At 37.5% G+C, this 21067-nt stretch overlaps 1 protein-coding gene across 1 annotated transcript; it reads right to left on the bottom strand.

The window, feature by feature from the left end:
* Window positions 1-16411: 16411 nt before the first annotated feature.
* Window positions 16412-17182, bottom strand: LOC133711868 (uncharacterized). Its single transcript, XM_062137951.1, has one exon. The coding sequence runs from the start codon at window positions 17180-17182 to the stop codon at window positions 16412-16414; it is 771 nt and encodes a 256-aa protein (XP_061993935.1).
* Window positions 17183-21067: the final 3885 nt, after the last annotated feature.

Genomic DNA, 21067 nt, shown 5'->3' with positions numbered 1-21067 from the left:
TAAAATTTCTCATCTTTCAAAAAATATGACCAAAAGAATGAAGAACAAATAATAATAATAATAATTGAATGAGCTGGACATTTGGGTGCATGTACAGTTCTTTCATCCAATCTTTTGTAGGGGGTAAGCGTTCGCCATTGCTGCTCAATAGGGGCTTCACTCCGACTACGTTTGAAAACCAACAAATAAAAATAATCTTTTGGGCTGCGCAGTATGAAAATGTACTCAAGTCATTTCATCTAAAGAACAACAAACGTAAAATGTTTTCTAACTCAAAAACTTATGCATGCAATTCAAATGAATACGACACTAAGTAAGACCTGATGGCCGGTCTCGTAGGACCCACTGCACAACCTTACCTCAAATCAATTAATAAATCAGGTAAGCGCAGTGAGAGCATCCACTACCTACCCACACAAATGGAACCAGGGGTAGTCATTGCAATCAAAAACATCGTTCGACTATTGTAGCTAACCCTCTGGAGGTTAAGAGGATCAAACCCTAGGAAGTCAGAGCCACCCTTCGTTCTCAAGCCATCAATAATTTATCCGTGGAATGTTAACTTACTTTATTTTTTAACACAACCAAACCATGCTACTTGACATGTATCAACAATTAATTAAGTACCCCTAGTCCCCTACCTGGATTTCGATTACTTATCTTTCACGTAGTACGAGATTCACGAACCATCAATTTCTTAAGTATCTGGAGTCCTAATTTCTGACATAAGAATCGTTAATAATCTCTCAAACAAATATTTAAAATCTCGACAATTAGCTCATCGTCTAACCAACTTTTTCTGATTTGACCAGGGTTTGACCAAGGTCTCACCAATCACGATCAATTCGATAATTGTCCCAATTACCAGACATTACTAGCAACTGGAATTTAAACCAATTCACATGCCTTTAACGTATCTTTTCTAATTCCCTTAGTAACTGCATTGCATAGTAATTCCGTCGAATTACTATGGACACCCATTTCTTAATCTTCAAATTCATTTTAGCATATCCAATACACTATCGGCATATGCACAAACAGATTAGAGCCCATCAATTTTTCCAATCATGGTCTCACACAGTAAATACATTCATCTTTTCAAGGATTCTCACGATTAACTTGATCATAATCAATAACCAAATTCACAGAGAAACAATGGGTACTAACATTATCCCATTCAACCCAAATCAACCAATCTCAAGATGGAAATAAATCAAAGAACATTTCTGTCCATAACTCAAATTCACCTTCGAATAATCAAATTTAAGCCATTGATTTAACACTCAGCTCCTATTCTCACGCACAGCAGCTTCCCATAATTCGACTAGTAACGAGCAGAGGATTTGACACACACTAAACTAGTAGCTTCTGGAATCTAACTCCAGCCGAGGTTGACATGCATCTATAAATACAGATAAGACGGAAAACAGACCAAGAGAAGCCATAGCCGCCATGCAGAGCATCATCAACAGCGGTGGCCGACGTCACCCCAAAAATGTAAGATCAAATATGGACATAACACATATCATCATAAAGTAATTGATGATTAGCTTAATATCATTCCTAGTTTAACATAGATACAAACAGTAAATCAATACTAGTGACTTAATGAAGTAGTGTATCAATTCATTAAGGATAGTAATCCATTGCTTAGTCTACAAGAAAGGCTACAAGTTGTGATACATTAGGAATCTAACAGTGAAACCTAAACCGACAAGGAATGCTTTAATGGGAAGCTTCTTGAGGTTTAAGTCTCATATATATATACAGATGAATTGGTCACTGATTACTACCACGACTATTGCATAAGTTCTGTCCATTGAGAAGCAAGTTGGTAAGTAACAGAAGACCACATTCAGTGATTGAGTTAAGCAGTTGCATAAGATGGAATCCATGACAGTAATTGCAGAAGGTAAGCCTTGATCCTTTTATGATTGTTGTGCATGTGTTGTGAGCATGTAATTATGGTTTTACAATTGGTATCAGAGCATAGGCTCACAAATATGAAAATCGTTTTAGGGTTTTGCAAAACAAACATAATTTTTTTTTTTTAAGGGTTTTTGCTTTACGGGTCAAGTAACTGATCAGGTTACTGACCAAGTCACTGGTCATGTAACTGATCAGGTACCTGACCAAGTAAGTAACTGACCAAGTAACTGGTCAGGTACCTGATCAAGGTAAGTTACTTAAATCGATTGCTGCATCTGGTTAAATATCAAATTCATGCTTCCGCTGTGATTTTTAGCAGCAAATTGGGGAAAAAGAAAAAACAAGTTTTTCTGTGAGATTGATTTCGATTCATAGCATGATAATTGAATTTTTGATTGTGCTCAAGAACCCTAGTTGCATTCCCGGCGTGCGTTAGGTTAGAGTAGATGGTGACCGGATGAAATTTACAATTTCTTGATTGTTCTGTGGTTTCTTGGAATCAAATCAATTTTGGTTATGCTTGAATATGCATGTTGAATTGATTGTTTATATGGTATTGCATCTGTGATCGTATGACGATGTATGAAGAACCAGAATCTCCCAAATTTTTACACATCGTTGAAATTGACAGATGCATGAGCTTAAATTTCTTATAAAGACAATGATCTGGATAGAATATAAAGTTAAAGAGCTCATACGTTTTGTGGTTTACTGTTGGCATAAGTGATTATGATGCACAAAGCATCCTTCATTGATGTTGGCAGAAAACATTGATCAGGTACGTGTAACTGGTCAAGTAACTGTACCTGATCGAGTAACAAAACTGAAATTGTGTTTTGTGTTTTAAAACTATGCTTCAGTTTTATCTTCCAAAGAAGTGCTTAAGTATGGTTTTAGAATACAAAACAGCAGTATACATGCTTGATGAAAATAAATACGGATACTTAGAAATTTTTCTTCTGTCTAAAGATGTGGATAAATTTCTTTGGATAACTTGTTTTCCTTGAACATGGCATATTGATAAAGAACTCCAGGATGTTATGCTTCTGCTCAAAAGTGTTGCTTAACATTGTTTTTTGTTATGGACTGACATGAATGCAAGTATGGTTTGTTTAGGTTTTCTGTATGTTCTTGTTTTGATTGCTTAAAGCTAAATAAAACACAGAAAACTTAAAGTTATTTTCTTTACAAAATTGAGAACTCACATGAATTTTGTTTTGCTCCTTAGGTAACTCTTACATGAACTTGAACAGTGTCTTGATGTTAACTGGAACAAATTATAGAGCTTGGCTAGACTCCGTAGAAAACTACATGGGAATGCATGAAAACATAGACTATTGCTTTACTGAGGACAAACCTGAAGAGTTAACTGAAAAGAGCACTAAGAAGGAAACTAATCTTTACAAGAAGTGGCATAGATCCAATAGAATGGCTAAGAACCTCATTCGAACCTCTATGTCTAAGACTGTCAGGGGAAGTATTGAAGAGCCTGAGCTAGCATCAGATTTTCTGGAACACATAGGTGCTAAGTTTAAAGAAAGTGAAAAAGCAGAAGCAGTTAAGCTGACTAAAGAGTTTCATGATTTGAAGTACATGGGTTCAGGGGGAGTTAGAGAGCATATTATGAAGATGATCAATATAAATGGCAGACTCAGGGAACTCTTGATGGGGGTTAGGGATGAGCAGGTAGTGCATTATGCACTACATTCCTTGCCGAACAGTTTTAGTCATCTTAGGACCAGTTACAACTCTCAAAAGGGAAACTGGACTCTAGATGAACTTATATCCATCTGTGTGGATGAGGAATCTAGGATCAATGAAGAAAAGGAACCTACTACGACCATTAACCTTATTGAGAAACCTAAAAGGAAAAAGCCCCAGAATAAGCTCAAGCCTATTAAAGCCATAACTAAGAGTTCAACAGCTGCAGTGGCCAAGGAAAACAGGCCATTCAGGTTCAAGTGCTACTTTTGCAAAAGAGTAGGACACATGAAAAAGGACTGCACTGGCTATAAAAATTGGTTAGCCAAAAAGGGTAAGATTTTTTCTAATACAGTTTTTCCTTAGAAATTAATCTTATAAATGTTGAACCACAGTCTTGGTGGATAGATTCAGGCTCACCTATTCATATTACTAATTCTTTGCAGGGATTCATAAGGAGGAGAATCCCAAAAAGTGATGAAGTGAACCTGTGTGTAGGCAATGGCATGAGAGTGGCAGTCAAGGCTATTGGAACCTTAAAGCTCGATTTAGGATTAGGAAAATTATTAGTTCTGGACAATGTTTTTTATGTACCTTCCATGAGAAGGAATTTGGTTTCAGTTTCTCTTTTAGTAAAATCTGGTTGTAGACTTGTTATGGATAATAATGGAATTCTTATTTCTAAAAATTCTGTTCAAATTGGTTCTGGTGTTATTATGAATGATTATTTATAGTTAAATTGTTCAATGGCTCAACAAGAAATTTTACTTGTTGAAAATAACACCAACAGTACTAGCACTTTAACAGGTGTTAAAAGAACCAAACTAAATGAAAAGTCTGCATTTTTATGGCATAGAAGACTCGGCCATGTTTCAAAAGAGATACTGAAAATTTTGGTGAAAAACAACATCCTAAATGAACTTGATTTTTCTGATCTAACAGACTGTGTTGAATGCTTTAAGGGAAAAATAACTAATACTAGAAAGAAGACTGCATATAGAAGCCAAAACTTATTAGAACTCATACACACTGATATATGTGGACCATTTAGGCATCAAACTATCTGTGGGAATGTGTATTTTATCACATTCATTGATGACTTTTCTAGACACGGTTATATTTATCTACTTTCAGAAAAGGCACAAGCATTGAAAGCCTTTAAAATTTCTAAGTCTGAGGTAGAAAATCAACTAGAAAAGAAAATCAAAACAGTGAGATCAGATAGAGGGGGTGAGTTCTATGGCAAGTACACTGAATCCGGCCAACAAAAGGGTCCATTTGCCTTGTTTTTGCAAGACAATGGAATTAAAGCTCAATATACAACAGCCTATAACCCACAACAGAATGGTGTTGCAGAGAGAAAGAATAGGACCCTTTTGAACATGGTTAGATGCATGATGTGTACAACTGGTTTGCCAAAATTTTTGTGGGGTGAGACTTTAAAAACTGCAAATTATATTTGCAACAGGACCCCTAGTAAGGCTATAGAAAAGACTGCTTTTGAGCTTTGGTGTGGCAGAAAACCTAGTCTTCATCACTGCCATGATTGGGGATGTCATGCAGAAGCTAGGATTTATAATCCAAGCTTGAATAAACTTGATCCTAAGACAGTTAGTTGCTATTTTATAGGTTATCCAGATAAATCTAAAGGCTATAAATTATATTCTGCTCATCATTCACCTAGAATTTTTGAAACACATCAAGTAAAGTTTCTAAGTGAAAAAGTTCACAATACAAAACTTGAGGATTTAACCTCAGATTTTGAGGAAATTGTGTCGGATGAGAATATAAGTGTTGTATTGCCTTTAGAACAAGATGTAACTGATCGAGTCACTGGTCGAGTAACTGACCACGTAACTGTCCCTGATCAAGTAACTGGTCATGTCACTGACCATGTAACTGACCAAGTAACTGTACCTGGTCATGTAACTGACCATGTAACTGGTCAAGTACCTGTCACTGGTCAAGTAACTAACCAAGTAACTGTCGCTGGACAAGTAACTGACCCAGTAACTGATCAAGTCCCTGTCAACCCTCAGCCTAGAAGATCACAGAGAGCAAGAAAACCAACTTATGGGGGGGGGGGGGGGGGAAGAGAGTGACTACATTGTTTATCTGCAAGAAGCAGAAATTGAAATGGACTGTGCAGAGGACAATGATCTACATTGTTTATCCGCAAGAAGCAGAAATTGAAATGGACTATGCAGAGGACAATGATCCAACTACTTTTAACCAGGCCATTGAAAGTAGTGAATCTCATCGATGGCAGCTAGCAATGGAAGCAGAAATTAATTCCATGAGTCAAAATGCGGTTTGGGAATTAGTTGAACCTGATCCCAATCAGAAGCCTATAGGTTGTAAATGGATTTTCAAAATCAAAAGAGATGCAAATGGCAATGTAGAGAGACATAAAGCAAGATTAGTTGCCAAGGGTTTTACACAGAAGGAGGGCATTGACTTTACTGAGACTTTTTCTCCAGTTTCTACAAAAGACTCGTTTAGAATAATCATGGCTTTAGTTGCTCATTTTGATATGGAGCTACACCAAATGGATGTTGAGACAGCTTTTTTGAATGGTGAACTAGATGAAGTGATTTATATGAGGCAGCCAGAAGGTTTTGTGCAAGCTGGAAGTGAAAACTTAGTATGCAGGTTAAGAAAATCAATTTATGGCCTAAAACAAGCTTCTAGACAGTGGTACAAGAAATTTGATTATGTGATTTCTACTTTTGGATTTACAGAGAATCTTGTTGATGAGTGTGTTTACTTGAAGACATTTGGGAACAATTTTATTTTTCTAGTACTCTATCTATGTGGATGATATACTTTTGGCAAGCAGTAACATTAAACTGCTTAAAGACACCAAGAGCTTTCTGTCAAAGAATTTTGACATGAAAGACTTAGGAGAAGCATCCTATGTACTAGGCATTGAGATTAAAAGAGATAGAGCACAGAGACTACTTGGTTTGTCTCAACAGAATTATATTACCAAAGTTTTAAAGAGGTTTGGTATGGAAAAGTGTGCAGCTGGAGAAGTTCCTATGTCTAAAGGAGATAAGCTAACCAAGAAGAAAAGTCCCAAGAATGATGTTGAGAAAGAAAATATGGAGTCAAAGCCTTATGCTAGACTTGTAGGAAGTCTCATGTATGCATAAGTTTGCACTAGGCCAGACTTGTCTTTTGCAGTAGGGATTTTATCAAGATTTCAATCTAATCCAGGCCATGAACATTGGGTAGCTGGGAAGAAAGTGTTGAGGTACCTGCAGAAAACAAAGAATTAAATGCTAGTTTATAGGCAAGTGGAGGATCTGAAACTCATTGGATTTTCAGATTCTGATTTCGCAGGGAATTATCCAGACTCCAAGAAGTCAACTTGTGGATATGTGTACATGCTAGCAGGAGGTGCAGTTGCTTGGAAAACCATGAAGCAAACTCTAGTTTCAACCTCCACCATGCAAGCTGAATTTATTACAGTATATGAGACTGTGTGTGAAGGACTTTGGATCAGGAATTTCTTGATGCAGACCAAAGTGTTAAGTCACATTGTGACAGGCACACTTGTGATTTATTGTGATAATGAAGCAGCAGTTTTCTTTAGCAAGAACAGTAAAAGATCAAATAATTCTAAGCATATTGATTTAAAGTATTACAGTGTTAGAGAAAGGGTAAAACATGGTGAAATAGCTGTTTTGAGCATTGACACGAATTCACAGCTAGCAGACCCCTTCACCAAGGCCTTGTCAGTAGCAGCATTCCAGAAGCATACAGCCAGCATTGGAGTTTTAGCTAATCTAGATTCTTAGGTTCAGTAGAGAGTTAATCCAGTTGGAGCAATTTTAAATTTCTAAGGTTTTTTGAGTTCTTGTATTTTCAGTTGTGATCTTTTGACTTTGTTTATCACAACTTGTTTGTAATGACAGATTGTATTATTAATAAATTTTGAGGTATTTTCAGATTTTAGTTATTGTTGCAGCTTTTATTGAATGTTCTGAAAATTGTCGATTTTGTACTTAAAGTTATACTTGCTATCAGATGGCTTAAATCATGTGAAGCATGATGTTAAGGTTCAAGCAATATTTTTAAGCCATCAGTGTTCAGTGAATTTGCTTGAGTTTCTGGTTTTAGAAACATAAAGTAGGACCTAATATATGTTTACTTGTTGATACACAGTAACATATATTGTATCACTTCTGGTTGAACATATGTGGACTGCAGAAGCTTGTGTTAGTGGTTTTGAAACTCTGCATTTTTGTTAAAATGTATACTGTTTCTTGCTCTGCATAAGTAACTGTGATCTGACCATGTTGGAATGGATTTTCGATTTGAGTTTGTTATCTGGCGCGCACTTCAGTAAGTTAAGTAGGTTTTGATGTTCTCTGGTGCAAATCATCGAGCATGATATGTGTGAGTCCAAGGGGGAGATTGTAATATCAAATATGGACATAACACATATCATCATAAAGTAATTGATGATTAGCTTAATATCATTCCTAGTTTAACATGGATACAAACAGTAAATCAATACTAGTGACTTAATGAAGTAGTGTATCAATTCATTAAGGATAGTAATCCATTGCTTAGTCTACAAGAAAGGCTACAAGTTGTGATACATTAGGAATCTAACAGTGAAACCTAAACCGACAAGGAATGCTTTAATGGGAAGTTTCTTGAGGTTTAAGTCTCATATATATATACAGATGAATTGGTCACTGATTACTACCACGACTATTGCATAAGTTCTGTCCATTGAGAAGCAAGTTGGTAAGTAACAGAAGACCACATTCAGTGATTGAGTTAAGCAGTTGCATAAGATGGAATCCATGACAGTAATTGCAGAAGGTAAGCCTTGATCCTTTTATGATTGTTGTGCATATGTTGTGAGCATGTAATTATGGTTTTACAAAAAACACAAATGATTATAACTTGATCGAAACCGTTTTATTTTATAAATCCCTCTTTAAAGATCATCGTTATAAACATTAAACCAGTTATCTAGAGATTGTTTAGTCAGTCAATTGAACCATACAAATATATGAATATTAATCATGAGAATTTGTGGGTAGGTGATATTCTGGGTGGAAAAATACTAAATTTTGTTTATTTTGGTTTTGAGTTTTATCACCTGAACAGTTGTGTTCTATATAAGTAGTAGTGGTCCAAGGATTCAAAACCCGGGTGGGCTTGAATTTTTTTATTTTTTTTTTACCGAAGTGATAGAATAGAAAAATTTAGTGCAGTGTCAATATTTAACTAAGATATATTTTTTATTGAGATGCAAAAAATAAGAAGCCAACTGAAACTACTATCAAATCGATTACCGAAAAGAAAATATTTTGGAATAATTTTTTATTAAATAAAATAAATGAGAGATTGAGAAAATAACTTAATCCCTAATGCTAAGGAAAAAAAAATGACTTAAGGCAAGATTCAAACTTGGGTTGGCTTGATATAAGTTAGAACACTTAACCAAGACTGCAAGACCTTGATATATGTATATGTTACATATACTCAGGAATATATTGGTGGTCTTCTTCATTTATTCAGGGATCGATTTTTCTTTTTCGGTGTTTATTACTAATCCAATTTAGAGTGCAGAGAAACCCTAAGCGCCGTCTAGTACGCCGCCTCCAAACTCCGGTAGTTTTTCCAACCATGTTGCAAGGTAGTATCCTAGCTAGTGTGGAATTGTGGAGGAATAGTGAACCTCGAAACCCAAAGAGCACTCGTTGATCTTGTCCAGGCTCGCAAACCTTCCCTAATCTTTCTAGCTAAAACGCTAGCACAAAAAACCCTAATTGACTCTCTTACTCGAAAGTTGGGTTTCAAAGATAATATATGTTTCCCACATCAGAGAGATTCTCAAGGGGTAGCCTTGCTTTGGAATGATGATACTCATGCTGAATTTTGATCCTCATCTGCTCACCATATTGATGTCGCGATTGGCAAGTTAGGAGAAGCAAAATGGCGCTTCACTGGTCTTTATGGTTTTGCTGCAAGGGATGCAAGAACACAAACCTGGGATCTCATTAAATCTCTTGCTGTTGAGTCTTGTCCTCTCCCGTGGCTCATGGCAGGGGATTTTAATGAAATCATGTCTCAAGCTGATAAGTCGGGGGGACAAAAGCGGGCTGCCATGCCAATGGAGATGTTTCGAAGAACTATGACAGATTGTGGTTTTGTTGACATGGGGTTTGTGGGAAGCAGATTTACGTGGAGCAACAAGTATACCAAAGAACCATTAGATCGTGGATTTCAAACCATGCAGTGGCGTAGTCTTTTTCCATTTAGCAAGGTGATTACTCTTAACCTTTCCGAATCAGACCATTGTCCTCTATTAGTGGAGGTTAGTGCTGAAAAATTGCAACACAGAAGAGCTAACAGGTTGTTCCGTTTTGAAGAGATGTGGCATGGTAATCAAACATGCATGGATATCATTAAGAAGGAATGGGCACTGCCTACCACTGGTAATGTCTTACGACAGGTCGGATTCAAATTTAAATCCAATGGTCAAAAGCTACTTCAATGGCACAAAACGGATTTTGACAAACAAAGGGTTGAAATGAGGGTGATCCAAGAGAAACTGAATGATATTATGAAATTGCCTTTTTCTCCGGACCAGTATGAGGAACAGAGAAGCTTGCATGCCAAGTATAGTCAATTATTGTCCCAGTAAGAGATGTACTGGCGGCAACGATCTAGGGCAATCTGGCTTCAAGATGGAGATCGAAATTCTGCTTTCTTTCACCGTCGTGCTAGTAATAGAAAGAGCAGAAACACCATTAAGGGACTCAATGATGAGTAGGGACAATGGCAGTTTGAACCTACAGAAGTTCAACGTCTATTGTTATCCTATTTTCAAACAGTTTTCTCCTCTGAAGGATGTGACGCTAGGGCACTCCAAACTGTGTTGGATGTTACACCTACTAAAGTGACCGGTACTATGAATGCAAGCCTCCTGCAGCCCTACAGTGATGAGGAAATCAAAACAGCACTTTTTCAAATGCACCTTTCTAAAAGTCCTGGCCCGGATGGTATGTCTCCATTCTTTTTTCAAAAATATTGGAATGTTGTTAGCATGGATGTCTGTACTGCAATTCGAAATTTTCTGGAGAAGGGTGAATTATGGTAAGAGTCAAATTATACCTATCTTTGTTTGATACCTAAGATCAAATCTCCTAAAGTTGCAGCACATTTCAGACCAATTGCTCTATGTAATGTGATTTGTAGAATTGCCTGAGATCATCTCACCTTTACAAACAGATTGAAGAGATTACTGCCTGAGATCATCTCACCTTTGCAAAGTGCTTATGTCCCTAGTCGTCTAATTTCTGATAATACATTAGTTGCCACTGAAGTTGCTCATTTCATGCATCAACTTAGAAGCCAAGTAACCGGTTTCTTCTCTTTGAAACTTGATATAAGTAAAGCGTACGATCACTTGGAGTGGAAATTTATCCAAGCAATGCTACTTAGGTTGGGTTTCGATTCTTCTTGGGTGCAGATGATCATGAGTTGAATTACACAAGTTACCTATTCTATTCTTTTTCAGGGTGAACCAACATCAAAAATTGTCCCTACAAGAGGTATTAGGCAAGGTGATCCATTGTCACTTTACCTGTTTATTCTATGTGCAGAAGGGTTGTCTGCTTTGATCTCCAATGCAATTCAACAAAATGTCATTGCTGGTCTTAAAATGTGCCCCCAAGCCCCAACTCTTCATCATCTTTTCTTTGCAGATGATAACTTTCTTTTTGGGACTGCTACTGAAGATGAATGTTACAGGTTTAAGGGCATTCTTGACACCTATGAAAAAGCCTCGGGTCAGAAAGTGAACTATCAGAAGAGCAGTGTGGTGTTTAGCAAGAATGTTGATATGGCTAAGCAAAATAGATTAGCCTCCATCTTGGCTGTTGAAAGAGTTGATGAGCATGACAGGTATTTGGGATTACCATTGAGAGTTGGTAGATCGAAAACATCTATTTTTGAGTATGTAAAAGAGAAACTGACCAAGAAACTAATCAATTGGAAAGCCAAAATACTCTCTTGTGCAGGGTAAGAGATATTGATTAAAGCAGTGGCCCAGACAATGCCTTTATATGCAATGAATTGTTATCTATTGCCAAAAGGTCTTTGTGATGATATTCATAAGCTATGTGCTTCCTTTTTCTGGGGGGACACTGATGACAAAAAAAGATACATTGGAGAAGCTGGGAAAGGTTGTGTTTAACCAAACAGGAAGGAGGCATGGGATTCAAAAACCTGTATGCATATAATCTAGCCATGCTTGCAAAACAAGGCTGGAGAATCGTTACAAACCCTCACTCACTGACTGCACGCTTATAAAAGGCCAAGTATTTTCCTTCTAGTTCTTTTTGGGAAGCAGAATTGGGAGACTCACCATCCTTTTCATGGAGGAGTATTCTAAGTGGCAAACCTGTATTAAAGGCGGGAGTGTAATGGAAAATAGGGAATGGTCAGTCAGTAAATATTTGGCATGATCGTTGGATTCCTGCACACTCTCAGGTACATATTCAACAACCGGCTAATACTGAGTTTCAAAAGGTGGCTGACCTTATCAATGAAGACACCCGAGAATGGATTCCTGCATCTGTATGTGCTCTATTTCCACCTGATATAGCAGAAAAGATTTTATGCATTCCTTTTGGCAGACGTTCTTGTCTTCATTGTCTCATTTGGAGTCCATAAAAGAAAGGGTTCTATTAAGTGAAATCAGGTTATTGGATTGCTCGTGAACAAGTGTTACAAAATGCCCTCACCTCCACTTCAAATGGAGATCCTTTCCAAGATCTCTGGAAAAAACTTTGGCGAGCCAAAGTTCCTGGTAAAGTTCTTACTTGTAATTGGAGCATCTCTTGCCTACAAGAGAAAGGCTGCTTACTAAAGGCTATACTGGCAGTACCGAATGTATGCTTTGTAACCATCACATGGAGGAAAACTCACACCTATTTTGTAAGTGTCCCCTTGCTACACAAATTTTATCTGCATCTCCATTTAATCTATATCATTCTCTGTTGCCTGATATGAGCTTTAAGGAATGGATGCTTGAAAAAGTGCAGCAACTCAAGCTCGAGGTACTTGAGAAGTTGCTAATGATTATTTGGGCCTTATGGAAAAATCGAAACAATGTCCTGTGGTCTGGAAATGTTCAAATTGCACATGATTTGGTACTTAGCTGCTTTGCTTGGCTGGAAGATTTTAAAAAAGCTCGGGGCGGTGCAGCCATGCCAAAGAACCTTCCAAACAAGAAATGGAAACCTACAGCTACGGGTTTCAAACTGAATGTGGATGCTGCATTTCTTCCAAACCAAAGTCATGGTGTGATTGGGGGAGTCCTCCGAGACGCAAATGGCCAGTTCAAGGCAGCATTTATCCAGTCGGTAGAACATGCTGCATCTCCAAAGCAGTGTGAGCTGCTAGCTATTCGTGCAGGTTTGGACTTTCTCTCTTCACTCCACATTCAAAATGTTGTTATAGAAAGTGATTGTATGGCAGCCATCTCTGAAGCTTGATGTATAGAGTATGCCTTGCTTGCAAATGGTGGACTTATAGATGATATTCAGCATACTATGAGTAGGCTAATAGGAGTGACAATATGTCACACTCCAAGAGCTTGTAATGCGGTAGCACACCACCTAGCTGCCTTAGGTTTTGAGGCAGAAGTAGGTACTGTTTTGTTAACTCAGGCTCCTACATGTATTCTTGACGTGCTACAACACGATTGTACCCAACTCACTTGAGTTTCGATCTTCTATAAAAGTTCTTTCATTGATTAAAAAAAGGAATATATTCAAAAAAATCTCAGGTACTTTAGCCCAACCGAGTTTGTACTTAGATCCGCCTCTGTCGATAAGGTAACACTAATGGGATCATCTAAAAGACTAAAATTGAATTTCTATATAATAGTTAATAGACGGCAGTACTCCAATTTCATATTAGGACTACAACCAATATGGAGTCTAGTTTTTGTACTTTAATTTGTACTTTAATCTAATTAACTCTAATAAGAATAATAAAAATATAAAATAAAAAAAGATTATAAAATCTCGATCTCTTTTACTTAGGCCTGGGACCGGGTCGGTTCCGGTTAAAAAACTTAGGAACCGACACCAAAAACTACATACCACAAACGGTTCGGGTTTAAAGAAAAAAAAAATCAAAACCGAACTAGAACTGAACCATTTCTAATCGGTTCGGTTTGTGCCTTTTTCTCGGTTCCTAAACAATATAATACTTGCTGGGAACCGTCTCTTTTCTAGGCCCCAATTTCTCAGCTCCAACCCTTCGATGCTTATCTGAAAGAAATCAAGCAAACCCAAACAGAATCAGAATTAGAAATCAAGCCAACAGAAGCTCGAGATTGAGAGAGGAGATTGAAGAATTAGAGATCCTATCAGTGACCAAACTGCTACTTCGACCCTTAGATCCTCCTTCGACCCAGACCGAACTGCAGCTTGAACCTTGGAACCAAAGCAGCTCGGACCTCAAACGCCGGACTACCTATTGCCAAGGAGAACCACTGGCAGCGCCATCGGATTTGAAGAAGAGAGTTGAAGAAGAAGCTGCCGCCCAGACCTCTTCCACATATAATCTGCCAGCTGCTGCACCTTTTGTCCACCCACCGACAAAACCAATCTGCTTTAATGTTTTCTTTGTAGAGAACGAAGAAAAGAAGGAAAGAAAAAGAATAGTTTTCTCAAAAAGATGAGAAGAAAAGAAGAGACTGGTAAACAATAGGTAGGTGAATATGTGGGTTTTCATCGAGAGGAGAGAGGGGAGAGAGAGTGTGTGTGAGTTTTTTAGGATTCATATTTTTAATAGATCATTTGGAGGGGACAAGGCTGAGTGGAGCAGACAAAAAAGAAGAAGGTCTTGAGTGGATAAAAGATAGGATATTGAGTGGTGGTCTGGGGGATAATAAAATATACCTATTATTTGATATCTAGTAGTTTGGTTCCGCACAAGTTTAAAAAATGAAAACCGGAACCGAACTGTTATTACCATATAAAGAACCAAACCGAAAAACATGCATGTTAATATTTTGAAGAACCGAACTGGATTTTTTGGTCTGGTTCGGTGCGGTTTAGCACGTTTTACGGTTCCAGATCCCAGGCCTACTTTTACGGTCGCACTCTACCCACGGTTGCGTTGTGTCCTTGTGAGCCAACTACAAAGCACACCACCCTTTTACATTTTTGTTTTGTTTTTTTTTTTTTGGATTAATTTCAGTTTACCCCCCAGAGGTTTGGGGGTGTCATCATTTCACCCCCCAAACTCTCAATTTCACTTTTTTACCCCCTGAACTTTCCAATTTCAATCAGTCGTGTCCAATTTCTACTATTCCGTCCAAATTGGACTTTGACTGTGACTTTTGAGGGGTAAAATGGTCATTTCAAGACAAAAAATAAAAAATAAAATAAAAAATAAAAAAAATTCTTTTTTTTTTTTTTTTTTTTTCTGTTTTTTCGTTTTTTATTTATTTTTTTTTTTTTTTATGTTTCTTCATTTTTTTTTTTTTTAAATATTTTATTTTGTCTTCAATCTATACACCACAAGTTATAATAGGTTTATAAAAATAAAAAAAAATACTCTAGGTGGTTAAAAGCCGCTCGCTGGTCTAAGATATTTGTTATATATCTCCGATAAAGCGAATAATTTTAGGATATATCTCCAATAAAGTGAAGAAATATCTGTAAAAAAATAATTTTACACTTTATCTGTAAATAAATATCTGTATATCCCCAATAAAGTGAAGAAATATCTGTGTAAAATCATTTTTGGTCTACGATATTTGTGATATATCTCCAATAAAGTGAAGAATTTTAGGATATATCCCCAATAAAGTGAAGAAATATCTGTAAAAAATGATTTTACACTTTATCTGTAAATATCTGTATATCTCCAATAAAGTGAAGAAATATCTGTTTAAAATCATTTTTTACAGATATTTATTTACAGATAAAGTGTAAAATTATTTTTTATAGATATTTCTTTACTTTACTGGGGATATATCCTAAAATTCTTCACTTTATCAGAGATATATCACAAATATCGTAGACCAGTGAGTGTGTAAAATCATTTTTTACAGATAAAGTGTAAAATTATTTTTTTTACAGATATTTCTTCACTTTATTGGGGATATATCCTAAAATTCTTTACTTTATTGGAGATATATAACAAATATCGTAGACCAGCGAGCGGTTTTTAACCACCTAGAGTATTTTTTTTTTATTTTTATAAACCTATTATAACTTGTGGTGTATAGGTTGAAGACAAAATAAAATATAAAAAAAATAAATAAATAAAAAAACGAAAAAACAGAAAAAAAAAAAAAAAGAAGGAATTATTTTAATTTTTTTATTTTTTTTATTTTTTGTCTTGAAATGACCATTTTACCCTTCAAAAGTCAGAGTCAAAGTCCAATTTGGACGGAATAGTAGAAATTGGACACGACTGATTGAAATTGGAAAGTTCAGGGGGTAAAAAAGTGAAATTGAGAGTTTGGGGGGTGAAATGATGACACCCCCAAACCTCAGGGGGGTAAACTGAAATTAATCTTTTTTTTTTTTTTTATGTAAAGAGAATTTCATTGACAGAGACTAGCTCAGATGGTTACAATCATATTGAAGTACATCTATAATACAATTTGGGAGCTTGGTGAAGCCAAGACTCCTTTTGACTAGATTCAAAACCGATACCAGCTAGTCTGTGCACTAACTTGGTTGCAATTTCTGGGGGCAAAACCGATTTGTGCTTCGTGTAACTACATCTGGAGGTCATGGATGTCAGCAATAATGGCTGCAAACTCTGAATAATCAGATTGTTGGTGCATGATTGCTTGGACAGCAGCAAGGCAATCTGCTTCAATATTGACAGAGGACAGCTGTAGTTGGATTGCCATCTCAAGTCGGATAGCAAGCAGTTCTGCCTGTTTAGTAGAGTTCACATGAGGTAGATGGTGAGCAATAGCAGCCATGAATTGCCCGGTTGGGTCTCGAGCAATACCTCCAGCACCCCCATGCATCTGCGATAGTAAGAACGCACCATCTACATTTATTTTCACTCTGCTCCCATTAGTTGGCTGCCAGTGGTTTTTTTCTACTTTCTTCGGTGCTGAAGAAGTAGCTCTAGATTTCTGGAAATCTTCCAACCAAGCCAAGGAGCTGCACAAAAGAACCGATGCTGGTTTTGAATTATTCTCCCACAGAGTAGTGTTCCGATTTTTCCAGAGAGACCAGATTAGCATTAATAGCTTTTCAAATGTCTCTGGTTTGAGTACAAGTGCAGCTTCTAGCATCCATTCCTTAAAAATCATATTTGGCATAGCCATAGATTGTAAATTAAACGGGGGAGCAGAGAAAATTTCTTTTGCAATCGGACACTTAAAGAAGATGTGAGTTGTGTCTTCTAGTGTAGCAGAGCACAGTAGACAATTCGTTTCACCATCATAGCCCTTGGTGAGTAAACGCTCTCTGGTGCGTAGGATGTTTTGGCAGGCCCTCCACTCACATATTTGGACCTTGGCAGGCACCATAGCTTTCCAAATTAAAGGCGTTTCCATAGCTCCTTAAAAGGGTCCCCCCTGTGAAGTAGAAGCAAGAACATTACTGAGAACTTGTTCTCTGGCAATCCAATAAGCAGTCTTAACGGTGAAGTAACCCCATTTTTCTGGCTCCCACATAAGTTTATCCGATATAGCTCTTTTACTCAAAGGGATAGATAGTATTTGAGCAGCAACTTCAGAAAAAGAAAGAAAAAAGTGTAGACACAGATGGAGTAATCCACAATCTAGTGTGGGGATCAATGAGGTCAACTTCCATATTGAATGAAGTTGAGTTTGCCAGTCTGTGAACCTGAAACCTTGAGCAATTAGGAATCATCTGTCACCACCCTTTTACTTAATAATTGGTTCGAACGTTAAAACCCAATCTAAAGTTGATAAGTTCCTTAATTAATTGTGTTATAACTATAATATTCTTTGCCTGAATGACATGAATCAGCATATTGACGAGCATAGCAGTTCTATTTTTTTTTTTTAATATTATTTGCCTGAATGACATGAATCAGCACATTGACGAGCCTAGCAGTTCTATTTTTTTTTTTGGACGAGGATAACCTACTTCAGTTTGTAGTAGACACATTTGGTTCTGGTTACCAAAACTATAAATGATAGGTGCAGTAAAATCCCACCAAATCAAACTCAAGGAAGTAGTTTCAAAATCTGCTAATGCATATGCGACTTAGTTCACTTAGGGAAACTTGATTATCTCCCACGACACAAAGTCCCAAAATAGTCGACGGCAAGACAACATTAGTCTTCTTATTAAATATTCTAGCCAATAAACAAGGCCTCCGAATAGCAAGGAAGCCCAAACCCTCAACATTTCCACCTTGGTTCAATACCCAAAAACTTGGGAAAAAATAATGGGTCTATGACTGCACTATTAGGAAATTCAAGTCACCTTCCAAATTCCCTAGCCCAAGACCAAAATCGAATGAAGATAGTAATATCAAACTATGCAAGTAAACACAAGAAGAAGTTGTTGATGAGGTTCAGTCAAGCAGTTGACCTATGTCCCCGGGTGATGATGATGGCTAATCCACTAGATAAGAAGAAGATTACAACTTGAACATTTTATTTTTCCCACTCTAAATTAATCTCTCTCTTTACAACTCAAATTCTCAATAGAGAATTCCCAAATACACCTGATCACTCAAAGCTTGCAACTCCCTAAGTTCTCTCTTAAATCTCTTAACGATCCAAACACAGATCTCTATAAACAATGTCTCAATGGCGCCTTCCAAAATGAGTCTCTTTTAACCCACAACAGCACCTCGCATAATGAGTCTCTTTCAAACCACAACACGAGAATTTCTAAACCCTTACATCTTCTCTAAAGATGTCTTCCAATCTCCGAGAGCACATATCAAAGCAATATTCTTGAATACCAACTTATAGGCTCACAATCAGTCTGACTCCTAATAAGATCTTCAATTCTAAATCTTCATTTCAAAAAAAAGCTCCAAAAGTCCTAAATACACTTTAACAAGTTTCCTAAAGCCAACAAACAGGAAATTAGTTTTGAACTGCAATCCTAACATGCAGCCAACTGCCCTTTACACTCATTGACTTAGGCCTATCAATCCCAAGTACTATGGGCACCCAGAGCCATGGAACCCAAAGGTCACCATAGACATCTAGACTACTTCGTTGCCACTATTTCTCTCCTCCCAACTCCTTAGCCAAGATTCAAACTGGGCAAGTTTGCACCACCGCACGCTACAACAAGAACTAGCGTCACACCGCCAACCTTTAAGGCTGAACATAACCAGAATACCCATCCCATATCCAAACCCAACAACAGAGCCTTACAAGCCTATCGAGAAATTCGGCTAGATCCAATCAACTTATACCTAAGCCATAACTGAGTGAGAATCAGTAGCCGCAATCACTAAACAATGGTACCTGGATCCCATAAAGGAACAGGATCCCATAAACAGAAGAAAAACCTTGCTTACTCACCTACAACGAGTTAGGTCTAACAATCACCAAAAAGTTTAGGGGTCAAATATGATCATTCTGTATAAGGAAAAGGCTCAAAGCCTCTGGTCCAAGTTAAAATATACTCCGATATGTTTGAATACTGAGGCGATTGTTGAGATGAAGCAAAGAAGGATTCCATGATTGATAGAAGCTGGTGGTGGCTCTAAGGTTTCAAGAAGAGCCCTCGCTCATCTCTCTTTTGTTCAAGTCATACCTATTATCTGGTTTAGGTGTAATGTATAAAATGTTGATAGAAGTATTCGTATGCATAAATGATTAGTTATTATCAGCATCTGTCTATTTTATTTGTGAAGAGGTGAGAGTTTGTCATTCAAAATTAAAAGGAAAAAAAAAATAGATATACGCAAATGACCCAAATATAAGTGATCTATAAAGATCTAAAAACTGAATGGTCAAAATGTCGATATGTAACAAAAAAGCGGATCTCACAAGTATTCTTGATCAAAAAAGGAATCCCTCACTAAGAATACCCAAATATAACTTATATTTTTAAAGATCCTCAACAGTCATTATACAATAGCAATTTGAACAGATCATGAAAATAAAAGGCAGAGAGTCATTTCTAGTTTTTCTCTCTTAAAAAATGGGAGAGAGAGAGAGAGAGAGAGAGAGAGAGAGAGAGAGAGAGAGAGAGAGAGAGAGAGAGAGAGAGTTCTTTTTCAATGAGAATGAAATTGCTTATGAAAACTTGTAAGAAACATAGAGCACCCCAATTGGATCGAACTTTTTTTTTAGAATAAATGTCAACTCCATTAATAATAAGAAAGATTACAAAAGACAGATGTAGAAACTACATCATAAATGAAAAGTACGAAAATAAAATAATGAACATAAAACCTAGCAAAGATACGACTGGATGCAAAAATGCATCTGAGGACGCATCGGGTGTAAACCATGCTATGTGAAAAGTTACTAATAGTATGACCGACCATAAAAGGGAAATCTTGTATCAAATTAACCGGTGGTATGACCGACTAAGCAGATTCCTCGTACATCTTACGTCAAAAAGAGAACAATCTTCCACCTAAGTTATCGATAGTGTGACCGACCACTAAAGGGCAATCTTCTAACAATGTAACTAGTGATGTGACCATCCAAACATCTTCCACGTAAAAAGTACGCCAAACAGAGATCAATCTTCCACCAAAGTGACCTATGAAACAAAAAGATGAAAACCAAATGAAAATCAACCTCAAAGCCCACATCCAGGCCCAGTACCAAGTCCAAATCCAGACCCGACCAGTGATCCAGATCCATACCCAACACCAGACCCAAAACTAGTTCCGACCCTGATCCCAAATCCGGATCTTCGGACCAGTCTGCACCATGCCGTCGTGCGGCGTCTTCAGCCTAGAAAAGCTTCCGACCATCGGCTCAGCATCCGGCGATCTGTCGCCTCCAGATGCCGCCCATCTCAGCCTTCCAGATGCAAATCCAGGTTCGCAGTACACGACCACGACTAGGGACGAGGTTCCCTGCCTCCATTGCTGGCTGACAACTGCTCGACCTGCTCACCACCGCGTCCACCGTACTACCCCTATCCACCACATCGGACAGTTATTCCACCATCCGATCCTCCAATGGCTTCGAGAATCACAGTAGTAACTCCGTCGCAAGGAAAAGAAATGGGGCAAACAACCTTAGCCACTACGCCAGATCCCCACCACGCCACCGGAGTCACCCAAATCCTCCATATTCATGGAGGAAGTTTCAGAAGCAGACCGCGAGGGCGGCCGCTTTCAACCCTAGCAGAGCGCTAGGTTCGATCTCTTCTATTTTTTTGTTCAATACTAAATTATAAGCATAGAAGGTCTTAAGTTAACTTAATATAAAGTAAAATCCCCTATTGGATCG

Source organism: Rosa rugosa, chromosome 5 (assembly GCF_958449725.1).
Source record: "Rosa rugosa chromosome 5, drRosRugo1.1, whole genome shotgun sequence".
NCBI classification, from domain to species: domain Eukaryota; kingdom Viridiplantae; phylum Streptophyta; class Magnoliopsida; order Rosales; family Rosaceae; genus Rosa; species Rosa rugosa.
Note: the sequence above shows the minus strand (reverse complement) of the source record. Positions and strands in the feature narration are given on the sequence as shown.

What these genes read in the sequence shown, in the direction of transcription:
- LOC133711868 (XM_062137951.1), bottom strand. Translation starts at nt 17,182, where the DNA reads ATGGTGCCTGCCAAGGTCCAAATATGTGAGTGGAGGGCCTGCCAAAAC.